This window comes from Leptidea sinapis, chromosome 14 (genome assembly GCF_905404315.1).
Source record: "Leptidea sinapis chromosome 14, ilLepSina1.1, whole genome shotgun sequence".
Lineage (NCBI taxonomy): Eukaryota > Metazoa > Arthropoda > Insecta > Lepidoptera > Pieridae > Leptidea > Leptidea sinapis.
In genome coordinates, this window is record NC_066278.1 from 10,822,792 (window position 1) to 10,846,102 (window position 23,311).

General features: G+C 36.4%; 2 protein-coding genes across 2 annotated transcripts in view; both read right to left on the minus strand.

Moving 5' to 3' along the window:
* LOC126968017 (START domain-containing protein 10-like) overlaps nt 1-3,193 on the minus strand; it is a 74,740-nt gene extending 71,547 nt beyond the window's left edge. The window contains exon 1 of the mRNA XM_050812799.1: nt 2,996-3,193. Within this exon, the coding sequence (XP_050668756.1) occupies nt 2,996-3,166 (171 nt within the window). The 5' untranslated portion in view covers nt 3,167-3,193. The remainder of the gene's footprint in view (nt 1-2,995) is intronic.
* A 4,651-nt stretch (nt 3,194-7,844) lies between these two features.
* Nucleotides 7,845-15,666, minus strand: LOC126968040 (lysozyme-like). The gene is made up of 3 exons (XM_050812826.1): nt 15,507-15,666; nt 14,096-14,254; nt 7,845-8,031 (listed from the first exon to the last, which is right to left on the minus strand). Exons 1-3 carry the CDS (start codon nt 15,634-15,636, stop codon nt 7,901-7,903), a joined length of 420 nt encoding a protein of 139 aa, XP_050668783.1. The 5' UTR covers nt 15,637-15,666; the 3' UTR covers nt 7,845-7,900.
* Between the last annotated feature and the right edge of the window lie 7,645 nt (nt 15,667-23,311).

Below are 23,311 nucleotides of genomic sequence, written 5' to 3' on the forward strand. Positions count from 1 at the left end.
GCGAGGCGAAGTGTGCGGACAGCGGGGGGAGATACTCCCGCTGTTTACCTCAGTCCCCGACTGCATTTAACTCGCGCAGGAACTGTAGATAGATTAGATAGAAAGATATTGGAGGTGGCAAGCTTGCCAGCTAACCACTAAAAGCCCTTTTGGTCGTATCACTGCTCTTTCTTGTGTTGGAATTTCGAGTCTCGAAATCTTGAGCGATTGGAAGGCAAACACAAAATGGCTCAGAAAAAAACTGGGATTCATTCATACTTCAAGTGAGACTCTACTTCAAGCCTACCTACGACTAACCCAGACGCCGGTTGTTCATTTATTTTTATTTATTTTATTTTATTCACGGAAACTTAAACCTAGCGACTTGGTCAGTAAGATCTTATGGTACGGAAGGCCTTTTATAAGCTACCGCTTTTATACAATAGACTAACAGCCGTTCCCTATTGGGATATTATATTCACTATCTATAGATAGAGATAAATTACTACCTTCTGCTGTCAATAATCTGAAGCTGTCCCAATATATAGAAGTTGTGGATCGGTCTGGCAGGTTGGAGCTTACCGGAACACTACAATTAGAAATGGTCAACAGATTCAAATACCTGGGCTCTGAAATCTGCAACGAAAGTTCTTGCGAGGGAGAGATTCGTTGTAGGATCGGCATGGCAAAAGGCGCCATGTCACTATTAGAGAAGATATGGAAGAGTAGAACCATCAGCATAAAAACCAAGACCAATCTTGTGCGATCACTGTAGTTTTCCATTTTCATATATGGCGCTGAAACATGGACTTTAAAGAAAACCGACCGAAAACTAGTCCGATGCCTTCGAAATGTGGTGCGTGAATTGCAATTTCCATACAAACTTCTATCGCTGGTAAGCTATACGTCCTCCCATTGACAGACAGCGTATACGGATAAGGTGAGTTACCGTCGATTAGTTTATAAGGACAGAAAAGTCAACGATAGTTACGATTTTTATCTCAAGTAGGCCACAATCGGAGATAGACTGAATATTGGGAACGGCCGTAGGATATTTCATTTCTTTTGTTATACACTAGCTGACCCGGCGGGCCGGCAAACGTTGTATTGCCATATAAATTATTTTTAGAGTTAGACCGTTTCTTGGACATAGCAACATTACTTTATTTTGCTAAAATAAAATATTTTTCTAAAATAAACGTAGCCTAAGTTACTCCTTATTACATGAGCTACCTGGCAATAAAAGTCCCGCAAAGATCGGTCCAGCCATTTCCGAGATTAGCCAGAACAAACAGACCGACAGACAGACAAAAATTGTAAGAAATGTTATTTTGGTGTATGTTATTTTGGTGTTTATACATTCATATACATGTAGTAAAAAACGGTTATTTCAATATTACAAAAAGACACTCCAATTTTATTTAAATGTATAGATTTCATTCGAAAAATTATCTGCTGTTAATTTTGCATTGCATTAGCAATACTTATTAAGGCTTTCTTGATCAAAATCTGTTTGATTTGAAATTTTATTAATGTATTATCTAAGTTTTTAAACATTTGAACTTACATGTGCGTACGAGTATTTACGACAATTCGTGTAACCCCGTGGTTTGTGACCCAGACCCCACTCAGCTAGAGGTCCCAGGTTCAAATCCCGGTAGGTGCAAATGTTTATTCAATAAATATTGATGTTTGTTTCTGATTCATGGATGTTTATATGTATTTATGTATGTTTAAGCATGTATATTTTGTGTAAGTATCTACAATACTAGCTGATCCGACAGACATTGTTCTGTTCATAATAAAAAAAAACTCTTACAATTGGAATTTCTTTAAATCCGTTTTAAGCTGACCTCTACCATGCGTAAGGAATATTCCTACCAAATTTCAAGTCTCTACGCCTTATGGTTCCAGAGATATCGTTTTATTTATGTATTTATTTTTTGAGTTAAAACATAGGTGGAAATCTTTTACTTATATATAATTAGCTGATAGCAATATATATATAGTATATACAGCGTTGTAATTGTAGCATATTAAATGAACACACGGATGCTTCACCGCAATCATAATAAAAATTAAAGTAAATAATTGGAATATGGACCAAACAAACAAATTAAATATTCAAAAAAATAATAATCACCTCACGTGGGTCCTTCTCACCTACTCTACGAGTTCGAGAACTACTACATCTACGACGATTCAAAAAATCAATATTTTTGAGTTTTGCATTAGAATATATAAAAAAGATTCCTGCCGCCGAATTCCACCTTCGCACGACACGCCACAATTTAGGATATCATCCCCACCATCTGGATGTGTGGCGGTCCTCCACAGTGCGGTTTACAAGGAGCTTTCTTCCACGTACTACAAAGCTGTGGAATGAACTTCCTTGTGCGGTGTTTCCGGGACGATACGACATGGGTACCTTCAAAAAAGCACGTACACCTTCCTTAAAGGCCGGCAACGCTCCTGTGATTCCTCTGGTGTTGCAAGAGATTGTGGGCAGCGGTGATCACTTAACAACAGGTGACCCGTACGCTCGTTTGTCTTCCTATTCCATAAAAAAATATTTTAATTCTAAGCTGATACGGCGTAGTAAAATAATACATAAATACTAGAACAAAAAAACAGTACTAGATATAAAATTGGGTTTTTCCCAAGTGGTAAAAGTAAGGTGAAGAAATGCCAACCTGATAAAGCCTTGTGGAAGAAACACGAAACGTATAAACTGTTATTTTTTCTGTTTTCGTTTAAAGAATATATTCTTATGTTCCGGTCTTATAGGCACTGAAACTGGTGGAATAGAAAACTTTTATTGAAATACAAAAAACTCTTGTAAAAGACGATGTAAATAAATAAATGTAAATATATTCGTGTTGCAGCGTATACTTATAAATAATTGATGCAATTACTCGAATTGTCAAAAATTGACAAGCGCTCGTAAGTTATTAAACATATTATAAGTGAAAGCTTATCAAAAGTTATGTCACAAAGCTATGGTAACGCACGAGACCTTGACAGTTCGCAGGGCACCGTGAGCTGCATCCTCCGTCCAGACCTTGACGCCGTCTCTCTCGTACTCCAGGTTCCATCCATGGTCGGAGGCTAAGAGAGTCTTCAGCGTCTCGAAGTCAGAATCCTCGGCAACCCGCGCTTCACCAATCGCCCAAGCCTTCGCGCCCATTCGCTCCACATCACCGCACGAGGCGACGAGCACGCACCAACTGGATGTGAACTCTTTTGGTTGTTGCCTGGATTATTTCGCGCATGCGCCTTATAGTTTTTTCGACCGCGTCCTACAGCTTTTGTTTGGTTACTAATGCGAAATGATAGAGTTATCATAATGGACTTAATCTCTTTAAAAGAGAACAAAGGTATTCATGTTTCGTTTCTGCAACGCGACTTATTAAAACAACAAAATCGATACACTTTGAAAAATTGCACCAAAAGTTGTAGTAACGGCGTGGCGTTGATGTCGACAATAGATGAGTCAATTTAGGGTTCCCAGTGCTTCTCCGAGGCATAAAAGAAATAGGGAAATCCCAAAGGCAGGCGACTAAGGGTATTTACCATAATCTGAGAATTTGAAGGGGTCAAACGTCAGGTTTTTTTTTGCGCCCAGCCAAAGGAGGAAGTGCTACAACTCCGGGATAACGATGCAAGGGCTTACGTGCCTACCAGAGGGAAAATTTAGATAAATACTACCTGAGGTTGGCTTTGGGCAAGTGATAGACTCAGCTCTGCGGCATATGCCGTTAGAAAGATTAGAGAGTACACGAATGTTGTGACCGCCAGATTAGTGTACTTCAATTATTTTCACAGCATCATGACGTACGGAATTTTACTATGGGGTAATGCTGCTAACATTGATATACCTCGTGTTCGCTCTGCAAAAGAGAGCTGTTCGTGCTATATATTATAGCTATAGACAGCCTCTCAAAGAAAAATTTAAAGAAATAAATATTATGACTGTTCATTGTCAGTATATTTATGAAAATTTAATATATGTTCACAAAAATCGTCACCTTTTGTCTCTTAATAGTGATTTTCAGTATTATAACACTAGAAATAAGGGATTGCTTGTAACTAATTCTAGTAGGCTTCATAAGATACATAATAGCTTTAAGGGTAAATGTAAACACTTTTATAATAAAGTTCCAGCCACTGTTCTTTGCCTCTATCCGAGCCTCCACAGCTAAATATCTAAGTGATCGGACAGCCTGGGTCTAGATTATGATTATTTTATAGTGATAGAAATGACTGTACAATATTGTGTATTTTTATTGAAAAAAGCGCAAAAAAAGAATGCTGGGGGAGTTCTTTGTGCAGCTTCTACTCTCTCAGAGCGCCATTTGTTTCTGAAGCGGTAGTAGTATCTCGTATATTAGAAATGACATCAAAAAGAATTCTAAGGGAATCAATTTTGAGAAAATAAATGCATTTTATGCCTTTTTTATGACAAGCTTCATCGGAGGCGACCTTCTCTTGGGGATAGATAGGCACAAGCAGCATTCCCTTGGAAGTATCCGCTGGGACATAGCATAGAAGGTGCTATCTAATTGGGACTATTGACATCAGAAGGATGGTCACAGACGGGAAAATGATTTTAAAAGATTTCGTTACATACATACCAAGCTAATAAAGTGGGGCAGACTGTTTAAATTATATATTTTTTTTATGGAATAGGAGGACAAACGCGTGTACGGGTAACCTTCTCGGTTCACTTTCTCTTGCAACACTACAAGAATCACAGGAGTGTTGCCGGCCTTTAAGGAAGGTGTATGCGCTTTTTTTGAAGGTACCCATGTGGTATCGTCCCGGAAACACCGCACAAGGAAACTCATTCCATAGCTTTGTTGTGGAATTTTGTTATTATTTATTATTATTGTTTTTTTTTTTCTATTTTGTAGCTTTAAATCAGATAATTAACCCTATTCTAAATAAAAGTAATAGTATGTATATAATATAAATCGCCAGTATTCAATTAAGAAGTAATTGAAAACTTCTCGAAAGTATAAAGCCTTCTTTTATTACAGAATCTCATTTCGACTTTCTCGCCTCTTAATCCGTTTACTTACATCAAGATAGGTGTATTTACACACTACACAGGATCTCTAAACGCGTTAAGAATGTCATTAATCAGAGTTATCCTACTGCCGAGTATGCGGCCTTTTAAACCTCACGACACGATCGCGACGCGATGTTTTATTATTTTATATTTTTTTTTATGAAACTAAGGGATGAGAAGAGCAGGATGTTCAGCTGATGGTAATTGATACGCCCTACCCATTACAATGCAGTGCTGCTCAGGATTCTTGAAAAACCCAAAAATTCTGAGCGGCACTACAATTGCGCTCGTCACCTTGAGACATAAGATGTTAGGTCTCATTTGCCCAGTAATTTCACTAGTTACGGTGCCCTTCAGACTGAAACACAGCAATGTTTACACATTACTGATTCACGGCAGAACTAGGCGTCGTTGTGGTACCCATAATCTAGCCGGCATCCGGTGCAAAGAAGCCACCCACTGGTGAATACTGCGTGACGAAACAATGGCGATATAATTTGAATGGTTAGTAATGTTTGACTTTCAATAAGTAATTTCTTATCCTATTTTGAATATAAATATTTGAATTTTAATTCTAATGTATGGCAATACAACGCTAAGGCTAGCCAACTTAACAGCAAGAGGCAAAATAACTCATCTAAACTTTCTGAACTGACTTTAAGTTTGACTTGAACTTTGTGACTTACCCGAACGAGCCTTACAGAGCGTGGCTCTCAGTTAAAACCCACAAAACGTTCAAGTGACTACGGAACTGAACATCACTCGATATATCGACGTCGAATACGCTGATACATACTGTGCCAGTTAGGGAAGTGATCTCGAATCGAGGGGATACGACAGAGGGAGACCTTTTAGCGGTGAACGCACAAACTTATATCTTCTTAGGGTTGAATTGGACTAAATTTTTGCAATCAATTTCATATACAAGTTTGTTTCGGTTCTCCTCAATGCTATACCGGGGAAGAAGATGAAGTTCTCTGAAGCAAACGATATTTAAAACTTTGGTAATAAATGTCTTATACGTCGTTGCCTGGTCACGATTCCACGCAAGTTTCTCGGCTTCTGTGGTGGGTATATAATGCCGACTATATATATATATATATATATATATATATATATATGTTAAATAAACACGGCCTTTGTTAAGCAGCTCGGATTATCAGCGACACGAAACACTAACTCATCAGTATAATATTCGCGAAATTATGTCGAAGATAATCTATTGCATAGTTTATCTATTGCAGTTGGGTTTCATTAGTTATGATATTGAATAGTTTCTTTAGCACTTTAGAACTCAGTTGTGGTAATCACGTTTCATCTATTGAATAGAAAAACTCATCACTTACAGGCTTTCTTTAAGGTGAAAATTCGTAAAAGTATCAAATTATTGTGGGCTTACCATTCCCTCCATATTAAAAAACGTAATACGGTTATTAATGTCCTTAATATTTTTTTAAAGAAATGGAGGACAAACGAGTGTACGAGTCATCTGATGTTAAGTGATCACCGCCGCCCACTTTGTGCAGTAAAACTAGAAGAGCCTTGCCGGCCTTTTTGGAAGGGATTTGCACTTTTTTGAAGATACAGGTAGCTCATTCTATGGATTGGCTGTTATTTCTAGAACACCTGAGGTTTTAGAAGAACACTTGCAGATTTTGAGAAAATGTTGTTATCTTAAGAGTCATTTTGAAGCAAGTCCAACGAAAGACAAGCGATGGTTTTCAAACCAGCAAACATGATCAGTTGATTTGAAATGTTTGAGATTTTTTTTGGTGTATTGTTGGTCTCTTACATAAGTTTATTTTAAGTTGCCTATTTATATTTATGTGTCATCTCTGGCCTGCAGCACCCCAGTACCAGCGCGATTCATTTCACCGCGTGCAACGCAGAGCGGCTCGAATTGCCCGAATTGCGTTGTGTATTGCGAACGGCTGGTTCACTTGGCGTTGCGTAGAGACGTTGCCTCACTGTGATTATCACGGAGAGTGTTCCGAAGAGTTGTTTCAATTAATCCTGACGCCCAATTCCACCTTCGCACGAAATGCAACAAATTAGGATATCATCCCCACCATCTGGATGCGTGGCGGTTCTCCACAATGCGGTTTTCAAGGAACTTTCTTCTACATACTACAACTAGTGCTATGGAATGAGCTTCATGGTGCGGTGTTTCCGGAACGATACGACATGGGTACCTTAAAAAAAAGCGCATAGACCTGCCTTAAAGGCCGGCAACGCTCCTTTAATTCCTCTGATGTTGCAAGAGAATGTGGGCGGCGGTGATTACTTAACACCTGGTTACCCATACGCTCGTTAATTTCCATAAAAAAATGTGTATCTACTATATGTTTCAAAACAACATTTTTATTTATTTCTTTCCATAAGTCGTATTGGTTCAAGAACCTTTACTAGTTCGTCGGTCCCCCATGTGATAAGCCTGCCAACTATGCACCTTCATCTTCAAGTTATGTAGCTAGAAACTTTTACTTTAGTGGGTTTTGTGATAAAAGTCAGAGATCACTCGGAGTCGATACATGTCTTCGTTGTTGAGTCCTTAAACAAGGCAAGTCTTTTAATCAGAATATTTTTTTTTTATAAAAAATAAACCAAAAAAAATATCAAATTAATATTGCTAACATAACTTCGAGACCGTTCCCATCCCCAAATCAGCAAAAAAAAATTACGTAATCCTTGAAAGGCCCTTTAAACTCTACAGCCATATCCACATTCGATACCATAGCGAGACTTGTGTCAAAAGACGCGAGGGCTCTTTAGGGACTTAATAAAAACACAAAAACATAGTATATTCATGGTTGGTATGGTTTATTAAGGTGATATTTATTTTCGTTTTAATTAACATGAGCTAATGTCAGGCAGTGATCCCTGGCAGTGATTCCTCCAGCCGTACCAGGCATTGAAGCCGTGACGTTTGTAAATCTTCTTAGCGCAGGCAGACGCCTTCGAGATGTCATCTGTGAGTACCTCTGTAAAAGAAAAAAGAATCAAATAAAATAAAATCATATTAAATCAATAGATTCAAACAATTACGCTTCAAAAATGCAATCTCGAAGGCGTCTCAAAGCAATTATATGGTGGTGGACGAAACACACAATAAGAGGAAAGAACGAATGGAACAAAGCAATATTTAAAAGTCAAAGTCAAATAAACTTTATCCAGTTAGGCTTAAACTAAGGGCTTTTGAATAGTCACTTTAAAAATAAAGTCACTGGATCTACCATATTATTATGTTCGGAAAAAGTAGAGCTCGTGAGAAGAACATACAAGAAGTTCAGCGGCCGCTCTTTTTAATTAAATAGAGTATTTTACAATGGTTGTAATATACAAAACAAATTAGTTAGTAAGGTGCTGCAAACAATATACGAATAGTGTTTAAATAATATCAAATAATAATAAAGAATAAACTGTATAAATATAAATTGTCGTATAATGGATGCATCATCATTCATTGTTGGTGTAAAGATGCTTCGTGAACATGATGGTCGTGATTGCTGTCAGAATTAGTAATGGCACCCAACAAATACAATGTTGCATCGGTAGTCAGTTCTAAAGATGGGAGGACGAGCTAAACTTAACATCGGGACCAACTTAGACTAAATTTGCCAGTGATCAAAAAGCCATTGATTCGACTGAAATTGCCAGTGATTTAACAATCCTATTTTGAATAAAGCTTTTATAAAATTACTGAGCGCGATTGAAAATTGTTTGCGATTATTCACAAACGCATAGATAAAAAAAACCTGCACAATTGGCAGTCCTTCCAATTACACAAATAAATTGATTGTCCTGTGCTTCCCCGGGGCATAAAAAGAATAGGGAAGTCCCAGGCCCAAGGGTGTTGTAAAAATCTATTAAGGGCATTTACCAGTGGGAGGCCTCTTTGCACAGGTTGCCGGCTAGATAACGGGTACCACAACGGCGTCTTTTCTGCCATGAAGCAGTAATGTGTAAGTATTATTGTGTTTCGGTCTGAAGAGCGCCGTAGCTAGTGAAATCACTGGACAAATGAGAGTTAACATCTTATGTCTCAAGGTGACGAGCACAATTATGGCGACGCTTAAAAAACATGGGTTTTTCAAGAATCCTGAGCGGTACTGCATTGTAATGGGTAAGGCGTATCAATTACTATCGACTGAACGTCCTGCTCTTCTCAACTCTTATTGCCATAAAAAAATAATAATTTTAATTTTTACTTAAACATTATGATGAATAGCATATCCAAAAACAATATTTCATGCTCTGTACCCTGGCTGTACGTATGATTTATGAGTTTTTGAAAAAGTAATATACGGCCAGTGACAATCTGCGCAATAAATCATGTATTACTCGGCTTTGATATAAAATAACACTGCCCAATGACAAGACAAAATCTACCTTTAAGCATTTTATGCAATATATCGTCGTCGCCAAATGAATAGTGTTAATTCAATAACTCTAAGCCTGAATAACATTTACTCTGGCCATAATTTACCTTGTTAATTAATAAATTATAATCTTACATATGTATAAACAACGGAATTGTGTCTTCGATCAAAAAGAAAGCAAATATATTAAAGACAGCAAATGTTGCAAATATGTCGGTATCAGTGAGTCTTACAACCTTGTGCCATTTGGTGTCGAGACACTTGGCCCGTGGGGCTCAGAGGTGCGGAGAATGTACAAAGTACCATCTACGCGCCTCAATAAGGCTACAGGAAACCCAAGCGCTCACAGCTAATTTGGTCAACGGATCAGCCTAGCTATCCAATACGGAAATGCTGCCAGTACTCTTGGTACCCTTCCCCGTAATCACAGTCTTAATTTAATCTAATCATAGTATTGTTAATAAAATTGGAAGCATTGTTTTGTTTAAATTAATAATCTATAACAAATAATCTGACTAAAATGCTTAATTTGCTTAGATTGTTATAAAAAAATATAGTACGTTAAACGATTTACACCAATTTCGTTTCTTCCTTTGGTAAATTTATATTATATCAACTGCTCATTCGAAAGTCTTCTGGCTAAATGCTAACCAGTCAATCAGTTTTTCATTATGACACTACCACGGATTTGAAAAACTGAGACATTTTAAAGCGTGATATTATAATATACCTTAAATGCGCAAAATGAAACAGCCAACAAAATTAAACAGAACATCCAACAGATGATAACAATAGATACACTTCATTTTAATACTTAGGGTTTGGAAAAGTACTTTCTCGAATCTCCTTTGATCGAGTAACTGTACAAAAAATCCAAGAATTTTTGTTTTCGTTACCAATAAATGTGTACAATAATATTCGTGATTGGAGCCTCCTGTTTAGCATCATTACGGCTATGTCACGAAACTGCGATCTTCTATAGGATATAATTAGCAAGAGACTTTCTTCGGGAAACATTCGAGTTGATAAACAACCTAACCCTTCCATCATAATACATACATATATGAATATAATGTATATATTTAACAAAACATTACTATTTTTTTATGGAGAAGGAGGACAAAAACCGCACTGTGGAGGACCGCCACAAATCCAGTATTTCGTTCAGTTTCAGAAATTATAAACTGTCCGTGCTGTTTCATAAGTTGCCTAGAGTTAAAGGCTCCTTCATAGATCTTCGTATTCAATTTTACGATAAGGTATTTTATTGTAATACAGTTGACAGTATTATAGGTAGTTCTTGTCTGGTTCTGCGCAGGCAACATAAAATTGTATAATGTTATATGAAGTTATCTTAGCCTAAGATGTCATTCGATTTAAAAGATGGGCTGGGAGTTTCTTATCAGTTTTTCACCCCGTGTCAATGCGCCTTTCCGAACTGATATAGCTTAATGACGTTTACCAAGTGTTGCTACAATATGTTACGTTATAATCACTGATTTTCAAAGTGAAAAGAAACCAAGCTATGTATGACGAAGTGAACGATATTTTATCTGACATCGTGTACTGTTTTAGCGCTAATAACCTATCGTTAAATAGCAAGAAACTAAATACATTAAATTTACCGTACCAAATGTCAAAAATGTAAATGCAAATGTTTTGTTAAACGGAGAGGTGTTAGAACCGGTGGAATCTGCTATATTTCTTGACATAACTCTAGATTCCAAATTACAATGGGGCCCCTCATATTGAAGGATTGGCGAACAGACTTAGTTCTGCAGCATACGCGGTTAAAAAGATTAGACAATTAACTGACATAGATGCGGCGCGACTAGTATACTTTAGTTATTTCCATAGTATTATGTCCTATGGTATATTGCTATGGGGCAACGCTGCCGATATTAATACAATATTTGTGCTGCAGAAGAGGGCTATTCGCGCCTATAACCTAGGTCCTAAAGAATCATTGAGAGCAAAATTTAAAGAAATTAACATCTTGACTGTTGCTTCTCAATATATTCTTGATAATGTAATGTATGTTCATAGGCACATAAGTGAATTTGCCAGAAACTGTCATAACCATAATGTTAACACCAGGAACAGACATAAACTTTGATGCCTACTACTCGGCTAAGTCGAGTTAGTAAGCCTTTTGTGGGGCGATTTATATGCTTTTACAACAAGATCCCAGAAAATGTTCAAAACAAAAGTATAACGTTATTCAAAAGAATTGTTAAAAAACGTTTGTGTGGTAAAGGTTACTATAACATAAATGACTTTCTTAATGATACCACATATTGGGAATGGAGTGACCGCCCTCAAGCTATTAAATAATAAGTTTAATTGTATAATATTACTTTGTAAACATATTTATTCGATGAAAAAAAAAGCCCGCTGAGTTTGTTGCGCCCATTCTTCTCAGGTCTGAGGCATTCATTTTGGAATGTGTGGTGGTTTTTTTGATGTCACATCCTATTTTGAATAAAAATATTTGAATTTGAATTTGAATGACTCTCTACGGTTAATAAATATATTTCTATTCGATTCTGTATTTACTTAACAGATAGTTGTGTTAAATAACTAATAAGCTGTTGAAAGACAATAATTTTGGTTCGTAATAAATATTGTTTTCAAGACAATTAGGCGAGTATGTTTGTCGAATATTGTCTTTGTGGTTGTGCAAACTCACACTAGATAGATTGAAATTGTACAAGTCTTTTACTCATTCTAGTCTAGTCTGGGCTGTAGGAATATTCATTTAGCGTATATAAGACACCGTAATTATCATTATGTAATACCAAGAACAGATATACTTAGTTATCCCTTCTACAAGATAAGTACAAGAGGAAGATCATGTTTCATTTCCATGTCACACCTACAGTTGGGAACTTTTCTCTCGAAGTTGAAGACAAGAACATCTACCTTGGACAAATATTCCAGTGAGGAAGGTCTAATTTCGTGAAAGAGGTCACTCGTCCCATATACCAAAGTGACTGAAAACGAAGGTTTTCAACCAGGGTGTGATGCCAGTGATCAGGGTGTGATGCCAGTGATGACTTACGATACGCAGACATGGTCACTAAGCATGGGCCTGAAGAGAAAGGTCATGGTCGCTTAGAAGGCAATGTAGAGGGCTATGCTCGGAGTTTCCCTGCCAGATCGTATCAGAAATGAGGAGAGCCGTAGGAGAACCAATGTCATCGACATCACCCAAATGATTCCAAAACTGAAGTGGCAGTGGGCAGTGCACATAGTTCTACGGATAGATGGCCATTGAGGCAGTAAAGTCCTCGAATGGCAACCACGTACCGAAAGACGCAGTGTTGGTAGGCCGCCCACAAGATGGACCGATGATCTAACATCGCCGGATTACATTTGATGAGGATAACGCAGGATCAATCATCGTGGAGATATTTGGGGGGGGTGGGGGCTATGTCCAGCAGCGGACGTCTTCCGGCTACTATGATGATAAATTGAGTTAGTAAGTCTTGTAAGACGAAGTGTATGCTTACCACTATAGTGTAAATTATACATACACCTTATGCCTTGAGCATGGAGGCATAAGGTGTATAGGCTATAGGCAAAAATAATTTAATGTAATGTGATCTTCTATAAAAAGGGGCACGTTGATTTCTTGAACCCGTTCTTCTCAAGTCCGAGACATTTGTTCAAATTCGATAAAAATATGTGAAAAGGTGGTTATAGCGTCAGATTGTAGACTTTTACAGGGCTCGAGCTTATAATAAACTCGATTGTCGGTGTAATCAATAATCTAGTAGAACCGAAGCCCCATTCAAAGCTGGCAAGAAAAAAGTAATCTGCTCTAAGGTACAAAAACCAAAACAAATCCATTTCTTATAAATATTGCTGTTGAAATTGTTAATTTCCCTCATTTCTCCACAGAACCGCCTCATCTTACGAATACTTTGAATTTGATTGGGAAATGTACGTCTCGGCTTCTTCCGTATTAATTAAATCTGTTTCCTTAATCGTCTGCCGTTCATCCTAAGATTTTCCAGTTTTAAAACTATTATAAAAAAACAAAGATAATTATACAAAAAGGGCCGAGACGGGCAGGACGTTTAGGTGAGGGTAATTGATACGCCTATTACAATGTACATACACTCATTACAATGGGCACATTACAATGCAGTACCGCCCAGAATTTTAAATATCCCAAAAATTCTGAATGGCTTCTGCGCTCGTCACCTTGAGACATAAGATGTTAAGTCTCATTTGCCCTGCATGCTTACACATTACTGCTTCACAGCAGAAAAAGGCGCCGTTGTAGTACTCATAACCTAGCCGGCTTTCTGTGCAAAGGAACCTCCCACTGGTGAATGCCCTTAGTCGCCTCTTACGACAGCTTTGGGCATGGGACTTCGATATTATTTTTATGTCCCGGTAATGTTATATCATTTAGCCTTTCTTTTTATGAGGGGCCCTCCATTATTCACTAGACGCCCGGGGCGAGGGGTTGAACTAATTTTTTTTGCATTTTTTTTTTGTGAATTCGAGAAAAGAGGCTTAAATTAAATAAAACAAACAATGATAGTCGTAAAAAATCATCCGATGCAATCAAGCGTAATTAAAAATTAATAAATATTCTAATTAAAATGCGTATTTCGGAAAAATCTCTCAAAAAAATAAAGTCCTTAATACTCACGTGCGCAGGTGACGTTACAATCCTTGCCCGGAGTGCTGGTGTTGCTGCACCAGTATTTATCGTTGATCTGGAACAGACCGTAGTCCCTGGATCCGTTCTTGTTTACTCTCCCCACCTTACTTGTGGTGCCACCACTCTCATTTTGGATCAAGCACACCCCTGTTTCATATAATAAAATTAATGCACATTAAGGAATTTGCTAGAAACTTTGTTTTAAGAAAATAAGGGCCGAGACGAGCAGGACGTTCAGCTGGTGTAAATTGATGCGCCCTGCCCATTACAATGCAGTGCCGCTCAGGATTCTTGAAAAACCTAAAAATTCTGAGCGGCACTACAATTGCGCTCGTCACCTTGAGGCATCAGAGGTTAAGACTCATTTGCCTAGTAATTTCACTAGCTACGGCGCCCTTCAGACCGAAACACAGTAATGTTTACACATTACTGCTTCATGGCAGAAATAGGCGCCGTTGTGGTACCCATAATTTATCCGGCATCCTGTGCAAAGGAGCCTCCCACTCCTACAAAAAACTGCGACAGTCATAATGTTAACACGACCAACAAACATAAACTTGTTATGCCTACTACTCGGTTAAGTCGAGTTAGTGAGTCTTTTATTGGCTAATGTATATGCTTTTACAACATGAGCCCAGAAAATGTACAAAACAAATGTGTTATAAAATTAAAAATGATTGTTAAAAAACGTAACGTAACTCGTTGAGGTAGCTATTTCGAATTGATGGTAGTTTTTGACGTTCAATTTGAATAAAAATATTTTTATTTGAATAGAATGAAATGACAAAGTGCCCAGCTAGCAATCAAATATTTTAAGCCTCTCAATAATAATATATTCTTGATAATGTTGTGTTTGTACAGAGCCAAATATGCAAAATTTCTAGAAACTGTGATAATCAAAATGTTGACAAGAGAAACAAACATAAACTTGTTATGCCTACTACTCAATTAAGTCGCGTTACTTTTGTCAGGCCATATATATGTTTTTCCATTATCCAAGAAAATGACAAAAACAAATATATTATGTGGTAAAGATTACTATAACATAAAATATGGCTGTCTTATTGATACCACAGATTGAGAATGGAGCGATCGCCCTCAGGGCTCAGGCTATTTAAAATGATTAAAAAAATATAGAGTATCTTGTGAGGCATGAATTTCGAATGAGTTGGATTAGATATACGAGTTACAAGAGGCTTATGGTAACTGATGTATGATAAAAATGATCTAGTTGCCCAACTAACGTCAGGGTGTCGATTTCGGGTGTCAGAGTGCGTGCATATGTTAAAAATTCACTCTATTTTTTCCTTACGCGACAAAGAAGTATAATTATGGATTTCCGAAAAGTCACGCCTAACTCAATAAATTTTCAAGAAGTATAATTTCAAAAATAACTTACAGTCTCTCAGTTTGTTCTCTGGGAATCCATGATTTCTTAATTCGTGAACTAATTGGCATTTCGTGAAGGTAACCGCTTCTGTGCTGATAGCGGCAACCACGATAAGGAAAAATAAAACAATACACTTCATTTTAATCAATTGTCAAGTTACTTCGACGAGAGTGAGGGATATTATGAAGAAACTATAGCAGATTATTGTTTATATACAAAGCTGGGAGTGTGTTTACAATGTAGATATTATGTATTTTACGGGGAGACGGGGAATCCTTGTTATCGAGGGACTTTTTGTGTCCATTGTGTCAAGTTTGTGGTTAGGTGCATCTTTAACCTGAGTAATTTGTAAATAAATGTTGTTTTATTTATTTAGAGCATTGGTTAGAAGACCATCAACATAAACCAAACTACAATAAAATAAGAATATTAAAAAAATACAATATACTCGGTTACAAGATATACCCCCGTTAGGTTTATGAGCTAAAAACATCTTGATGTGGGCTAGATATCCATTTTTTTTTTATAAAATCATATTATTATAATTACTCTATTACTTGTCACCTTAACCTGTGCCTTAACTAAGTACTTCTCTATAATCTATGCCCAAAGGACATCAACCGTGTATCGTGGTTGTGCATAATTGGGTTATGTTCTTGATTGCCATGATTGTTAATGACATTTATGAACATTGTCAAAAATAATTACTTTTTACCAAATAGCACCACTTCGATAAATTTTGAGTTTTAATAAAAGAAATGTAAAATAATTGACTTAATAGATTAAATCACTAATTTCAAAATCATATGGCGCTAATGTTAAGTATATTTCCTTTAATTTTTTGAAATCCACGCGTTTATTTCACGGCCATGCCGTTTCAATCTATTTTGAATGTATGCCAATGACGTTCTGTATACTCTTGGTACTTCAACTGAAATACAAATTCAGATATTTTTTATTCAAAAAGGATATGAAATCACTTATTGTACGTCAAAACTACCACCCATTCTAAGATTAATGCCTCAGACTTAAGAAGAACGGGCGCAAGAAACTTAGCGGGTTTCTTCTTTTTTATTATAAAATTTAATTTCAGGCAAATTTACAATGGCCTGAGTTCGGTCGCCAACCTTCACGGTCATGAATGATGCGGGACTCGAATCCACACACCCTCAATCTGAGAGTTGAACAAAGCATACAAGATTTTATGACGATCGTCACTCGAACGGTTAGCTCTGTCGGAAGAACACTCGCACAGAACGTGAGAGATCATGAGCTCGAGTCCCGCATCGCCCATAAACGACTTTTAACATTTATTTTTTTTAATTTCGTAACACATTAGTTTTGAACATCTTCTGGGATCATGTTGTAAAATAAGAAGAAGAAAGACTAAATAACTACTCTAAGTTAACTTAATATGATGATCGACTAAAAGGTATAACAAATTGTTGTTTGTTTCTGGTGTCAATATTATAATTATCACTTTCTAGAAAATTTGCTCATGTGCTTAAGTACATAAATGTATAATAATAATAATAATATAATAAAGCCTTTTTTTATTTCATATCCTTAATATATGTACATTTCAAATGTTGTTATTTAGTGTTAGTTTATATTTTTCTTAATATCTATATGTTAGTACGTGTTACTTATTTGTATGGGTTATTTATTTATTTGGATATGAACCCCTCCTCGGGTGAAGGCCTCCTCCAACTTTTTCCACGCGTCTCTGTCTTTACCCGTTATTTGCCAGTCGTTCCCGGCTATTTCCATTACTTCATCAGCCCACCTACTTTTCGGTCTGCCTACTCGTCGTTTTCCTTTAGGTCCCTTCCACTGCGTGATTCTGAGTGTCCACCTGCTGTCTTTATAGCGAGTTACGTGACCAGCCCATTGACATTTCAATTTAAGGGCTTGCATGAGGGCATCAGTTACCTTAGTTTTTTGTCTAATTTCTTCACTTCTGACTTTGTGTATTTTCCTTATTTTTAATATGCTTCGCTCCATGGCTCTTTGTGTTGTCCTGATCTTCTGTTTAGCTCTTGTCGTGAATACCCATGTTTGACAGCCATATAACAAACAGGGTATTATGCAGGTATCAAATACTGTTTTTTTCAAATTCAGCGAATAGTCTCCTTTTAAGATTTCTTTGAGTGACCAGAATTTTTTCCAGGTTATTTTTGTTCTGCGTTCGACTTCGTCTTCGTTATTTGTTTTATTAAATGATACCTGCTTACCCAGGTAGATGTAGCTGTTAACATATTCTATACTATTTTCTTTGACTCTGGTGGGTAATTTGATGCTGTTTGTCATTATTTTGGTTTTGGTAGCATTCATTTGTAATCCAACTTTTGAGCTTTCTTGATCAAGTGTGCATAGCATTTCGCATAGATGTTTCAGACAGGATAACTATATCATCAGCAAACCTGAGATGACTTAAATAGCTGTTGTTAACTTTTAGTCCTTTGGCTTTCCAGTCTATACATACATAAATGTATATTATGCATTAAAGCTTAACTTTATATTAAAAAAAACTATCTTTTACCCACGACTTTGTCCGCGTGGAATTGTAACAATTCGAATTCAATTGGGCAGCAACTTGCATTTTTTAGAATAATTTGCAAATAATACACATTTGCATACAAATTGCTGCGGCTAACTAGAAATTGCTTATTTTAATACATTTTTAATAACTACTTTATTTTGCTTTTCCATCCTTTGCTAAAACATAAAAAAATTGTGGGTATGACACTCGCCACATAAATCCCATGTGAAAAATTTTGTTTTCTTAAAGCACCTACTCCTGTTAGATACTTTTTAGCGTTCTTTTTTGTTCACTTTCACCCCCTATTTCAACACCACAGAGGTCGAAATTTCAAAAATGCTAGAACAAATATTTATTTATTTCTTATCAAGTGCCTAAATACAAATTTTCACGGTATAACCTTTGATAATGACGAACATTCATACAAACTTCCACCCCCTATTTCAACTCCATCAAACCTCTTATATATATAAGGTTGATAAAAGGTTGCTTATATCCTTTACCAAGTTCTAGTCTATCTCTGTAGTTAATTTTATCGAAATTTTTCAGTGGTTTAAGTGTGATAGCATAACAAACATACATTCACATTTATAATATTCGTAGAGTAGTAAGGATTTTTAATACAAAAAAAAATGCAATGACGAATAAATATAACATTAACAATTAAAATAGTGATAAAAAAATTGTGCCTACTTGTTATTTACTCTACCAATATTATACTTAAAAGTGTAAAATACCAAAACACATTGACTTCAAAAATTTGAAAAATAAATTATTGTTAATTGTTAATTAATATTTTATGATCGTCCCTTGTAGTTGTAGAGGGTGTCGTCACCGGGATTCCCCGGCATGTAAAAGTTGCCATAATCAATACTTTTGTTCCCCGTGCGGTATCATGAGTTCATAACATGGTTCAAGTACATACCTACATAATATAAACATTGATAACATTCAAAGATATCAGAGAATGAAAGACCGAAACATGTTACTAACCTGTTTAATAAACTAATTGATTCCATGTGTTTTTTGTATTTTTGAATGAAAACTCGTCTCGTTGAGCACTTTTTGGTAGGGGAAAATCTTATGGGTCAATGACATGCTAAAGACTGGCGAACGCGATAAATAAATAATTAAAAAAATTATCTAATCAATTAATTAAAGTGTCGTTTGGTGTCAAGACACTTGGCCCGTGGGGCCCAGAGGCTCAATTGTGAAGCTAACTAATTTTTTTTTTGACTTTTTTACTTGTATATTAACAAATCACACTGCAATTTGATTTATTTAAAAAAAGTATAAAGTATCAATACTTAAACTTTTATGTATGTAATAAAGAATAACGCTTTGGTCAAAGTTACGGACGATATTCGTCTCGCTATGGATAACCAACAGCTTACTATCTTAACCTTACTTGATTTTAGTAACGCATTTGGTTCTGTCGATTTCGACATCTTAGTGAAACTATCTTCTTTAAATTTATCAGCACATGCCAAAAGTTGGTTCCATAGCTATTTGATAGGGCGACGACAGCGTATTAAAGTTGCGGATATACAATCATCCTGGGTTCATGTTTCTGCCGGTGTTCCACAGGGAGGTGTCCTTTCTCCCTTGCTTTTTTCAATATTTATAAACTCCATCACTAGCAATCTAAATTCTTCTTTCCACTTATATGCTGATGATGTTCAAATTTATAGGCACTCCACGTTATCTGATTTACAATCTACAGTTCATAGTCTTAATAAGGATCTCGCAACCATATGCGAGTGGTGTAAAAATTATGGTGTAATGAAAAATCCAGGAAAAACGCAGGCAATTATCATAGGCAGGCAACATCTGATCTCTAAAATTGACTGGGATGTACTGCATAGACCTCGTGTCAATGATGTTTTAATCTCTTTTAGTAGTAATGTCAAAAATCTAGGCTTACATATAGATTCAAATTTTTCTTGGCAGACGCAACTGAATGAATTAAGTAAATAAGGTTTTCTCCGCACATGGATCCCTGCGCCGGTTACGTAATCTTCTCCCAGTACCTAGTAAAATATGTCTTGCGCAGACTTGCCTGCTCTCCATTCTTGATTATGCAGATATTTGCTATCCCGACCTTACCGAGGTTCAGCTGGATAAACTTGAACGCCTACAAAATTTATGTATTCGCTTCATTTTTAACCTACGTAAATACGATCATGTCTCCTCCTACCGAAAAAAACTCAACTGGCTTCCTATACGTCTACGTCGCAATTCCCACATTCTACACCTTCTTTACTCCATAATTTTTCACCAAAACACTCCACTTTACCTTAAAGACAGATTTGAGCTACTAGGGTCTCAGCATGAGCTTTCGTTGCGCTCTGCCGCGAAACAAATACTAAATGTTCCTTTCCATAAATTTGATAGCTATCACTCTTCTTTCACTATTAATGCCATCACTCTTTGGAATCAACTGCCGCTTACTATCCGTCAAGCACAATCATTAGCATCCTTTAAAAATCAACTAAAAAAACATTATCTGTCCTCTATTTGATAGTATCTATCTGTATGTATCCACCAACATAACTCAACAATTCTGAAATGTTAATTATTGTTCCTACTTTTTACATATTTTACTTTCTTATAAATTTATCTATATTTTAGTGTAGTATATATTATGTGTGTCTATATTTTTGACACTTCTTACCCTTTTAATGTACTGCCTTTCTCTTTTATTGTATTACAAATGGTTGCCTGGAAGAGATCACTTTATAGTGATAAGGCCGCCATTTGCACCATATCATGTAATTATGTATGTTAGTAATTAAGTTATATTTTGTTAATGTGGTGTCAAAAAAGTGTAATAAATAAATAAATAAATGACTGAAAGAAGTGAAGTTCACTCCTTTTTGGATAACTCCATGACATCAATATAATTAATTGGCAGTCGAATACATAAGGCCAGCATAACTGAGTCATTGAAAAAGGTAAAATTTAAGCTGGAACGTGACAATTAATCTATGCAATGAGTAAACTGTGGCCCATTTCCTTATGAATTTACTAGCTTTTACTCGCAACTTCGTCCGCGTGGTATAGTTACTTTGGATAGCATTTAAATAATAAGAGTAATACACATACAAACTTTCCTTAACTCTTCCACTGCTGGTGGTGCTCATTTACGATACAGCGGATGTCCATGGTCAATGTGGAGTCTCTTTAGTAGTATTTCCCTGCTTCTTCTTCAATCTCTTATTCCATCCCCATGTAGGTCAAAGTTTCAAAAATGGTCAAACGTATTTTAATAAATTACTTCTTATCAAAAATCTTAATACAAAGTTTAATGGTTTTATCTCCGAAAACGATGAATTCCCATGCAAACTTTCATCATTTATTTCAACCCATTCAGGTCCTTTTTACAAAAAATGGTAGCTCATGTCCTTTCTCAAGGTCTAGCTTATTTTTGTACCAAATATAATAAAAATCGAATTGAAACCGAGACGTTACTTGGACTTAGGTACATACGAATTTTCATCCCCTATTGCATCCCTATTCTTTGGTCACATCTCCAGAAATGAAGGATCGATTGAGCGGTCGATAGTGCAGGGCAAGGTGGAGGGGAAAAGAGCGAGTGGACGCTCACCCACACGATGGACGGACCTTATCAAAACAGTGACCCAGACACCTGTTGTGGAGTGCTCCCGCAATGCTGCAAATCGTCAAAAGTGGAAGAACATCGCGAGGGAGGCAGTGCGACCCATAATTGTGGAGACCAACGGCGACTAATGTTGCGTCATCTTGGCAACCACGACCACTCTGACAAGAGTGAACGATTGAGAAGAATTGCAACCCTATACAGGTCGAAATTTAAAAACGCTAGACTAAATATTTATTTATTTCTTATCAAGGACCTAGGTACAAAGTTAAATGGTATAGTTTTCGATAATGACGAATTTCCATACAAACTTCCATCCCCTATTCCAACCCATCCTTATATTTTTTCTAATTTAAAGGTAGACTGTGTTCTTTTCAAATATCTCTGTATTAAATTTCATCGAAATCGGTTAAGTGGTTTAGGCGTGAAAGCGTAACAAACTTACATTCACATTTATAATTTTAGTAGGGATTAATTAATTAATTATTAGTGATATGATTATGATACTACTCTTGCTTATAGTGGCGTCGCGGGACACTTAAAATGGTTTTCTAAAAGGAAAAGAAGAATATGTTTTATTGGCACGCTCATTCATGTAAATAAAATACTTTTTAAAGAATTAAAACGCATGTAGTTGTTACTGTGTTATTACATTAGGTTTTTAATATTAAATTTATATTATCTTTTTATTTATCTAAGCCGACGTTACGTGACCACTGCAGGCTCACATTTTTAGGGGAACTACTGGATTTAACGCAAAACCAGCAACTTTTATGGTAACCAGAACGAAAAAGTAGAAACTATTTTAAAAAAAAGCTAAACTAAGTAAAAAAAGCATATGGTGTGGGGTGAATTAGATGTACTTTTGCTACAATTGTTTTATTTGCATCTTATAATATATTGTTAAATATATAGTGTTGTACAGTCTTAAAATCAAGAAGATATCTCAAAATAACCCCACGCTTGTTTAAAATAAAATGCGTTTTAAACCTACCTTCCATACCTTAATACAATAATAATTATATTATAGTAACTAATAATCGATGTTTTGGAACACGCCACGCTTCGACAGTTGGCACAGACACTACCGGGTATAAGACATAAAAAAATCGCTTATCCTGAAGATCCTGCTAAGAAAAATATGACAGACTCTAACATTTAGGACTGGTCTCCGCTGCGCTCCAACTGGAACCCGCAGTTGATAGTCCGAAAGTGCGGCAACTAATGCTACGCCCAAGTGGGCGTATTCGAGCCAGTCTCGAACAATGTGTGACGTTGATGTGCCACATGTTCTGCTAAACTTTGATAATAATTGAAACTAAAATGCCGGGTATGGTAAGGTCACGGTCACTAGTGAAAAGATAAGGACTCCGTGTCACCTTACATAACAATGTAGCAGCAAAACAAGCCGATTAACGTGTAAATACATAGCCCCACGCACACACTTACACTAATACAAGCCGACAGGCGGCCATTATGAGAATTGTCATCTCAATACATTATTTTAAAAATGCCGTCGCGCGTTGTGTAAACATGTAAAAACAATACTACGAAACATAAAATGTGTCAAGGAATTACATTTTACAGATAAAATAGTAGAAATCACACTTTTTTTGTTCTTTTCATAATACAAATTAATTCGATGTTTGGAAC

Excerpts from the sequence above, each read along its gene's own strand:
- LOC126968040 (XM_050812826.1), bottom strand. The coding sequence starts at position 15,636 with ATGAAGTGTATTGTTTTATTTTTCCTTATCGTGGTTGCCGCTATCAGC. Across the intron at positions 14,255-15,506 it reads AGAGAACAAACTGAGAGACT|GGGTGTGCTTGATCCAAAAT; the intron begins GTAAGTTATTTT and ends TATATGAAACAG. Across the intron at positions 8,032-14,095 it reads TTGTAACGTCACCTGCGCAC|AGGTACTCACAGATGACATC; the intron begins GTGAGTATTAAG and ends TTTCTTTTACAG.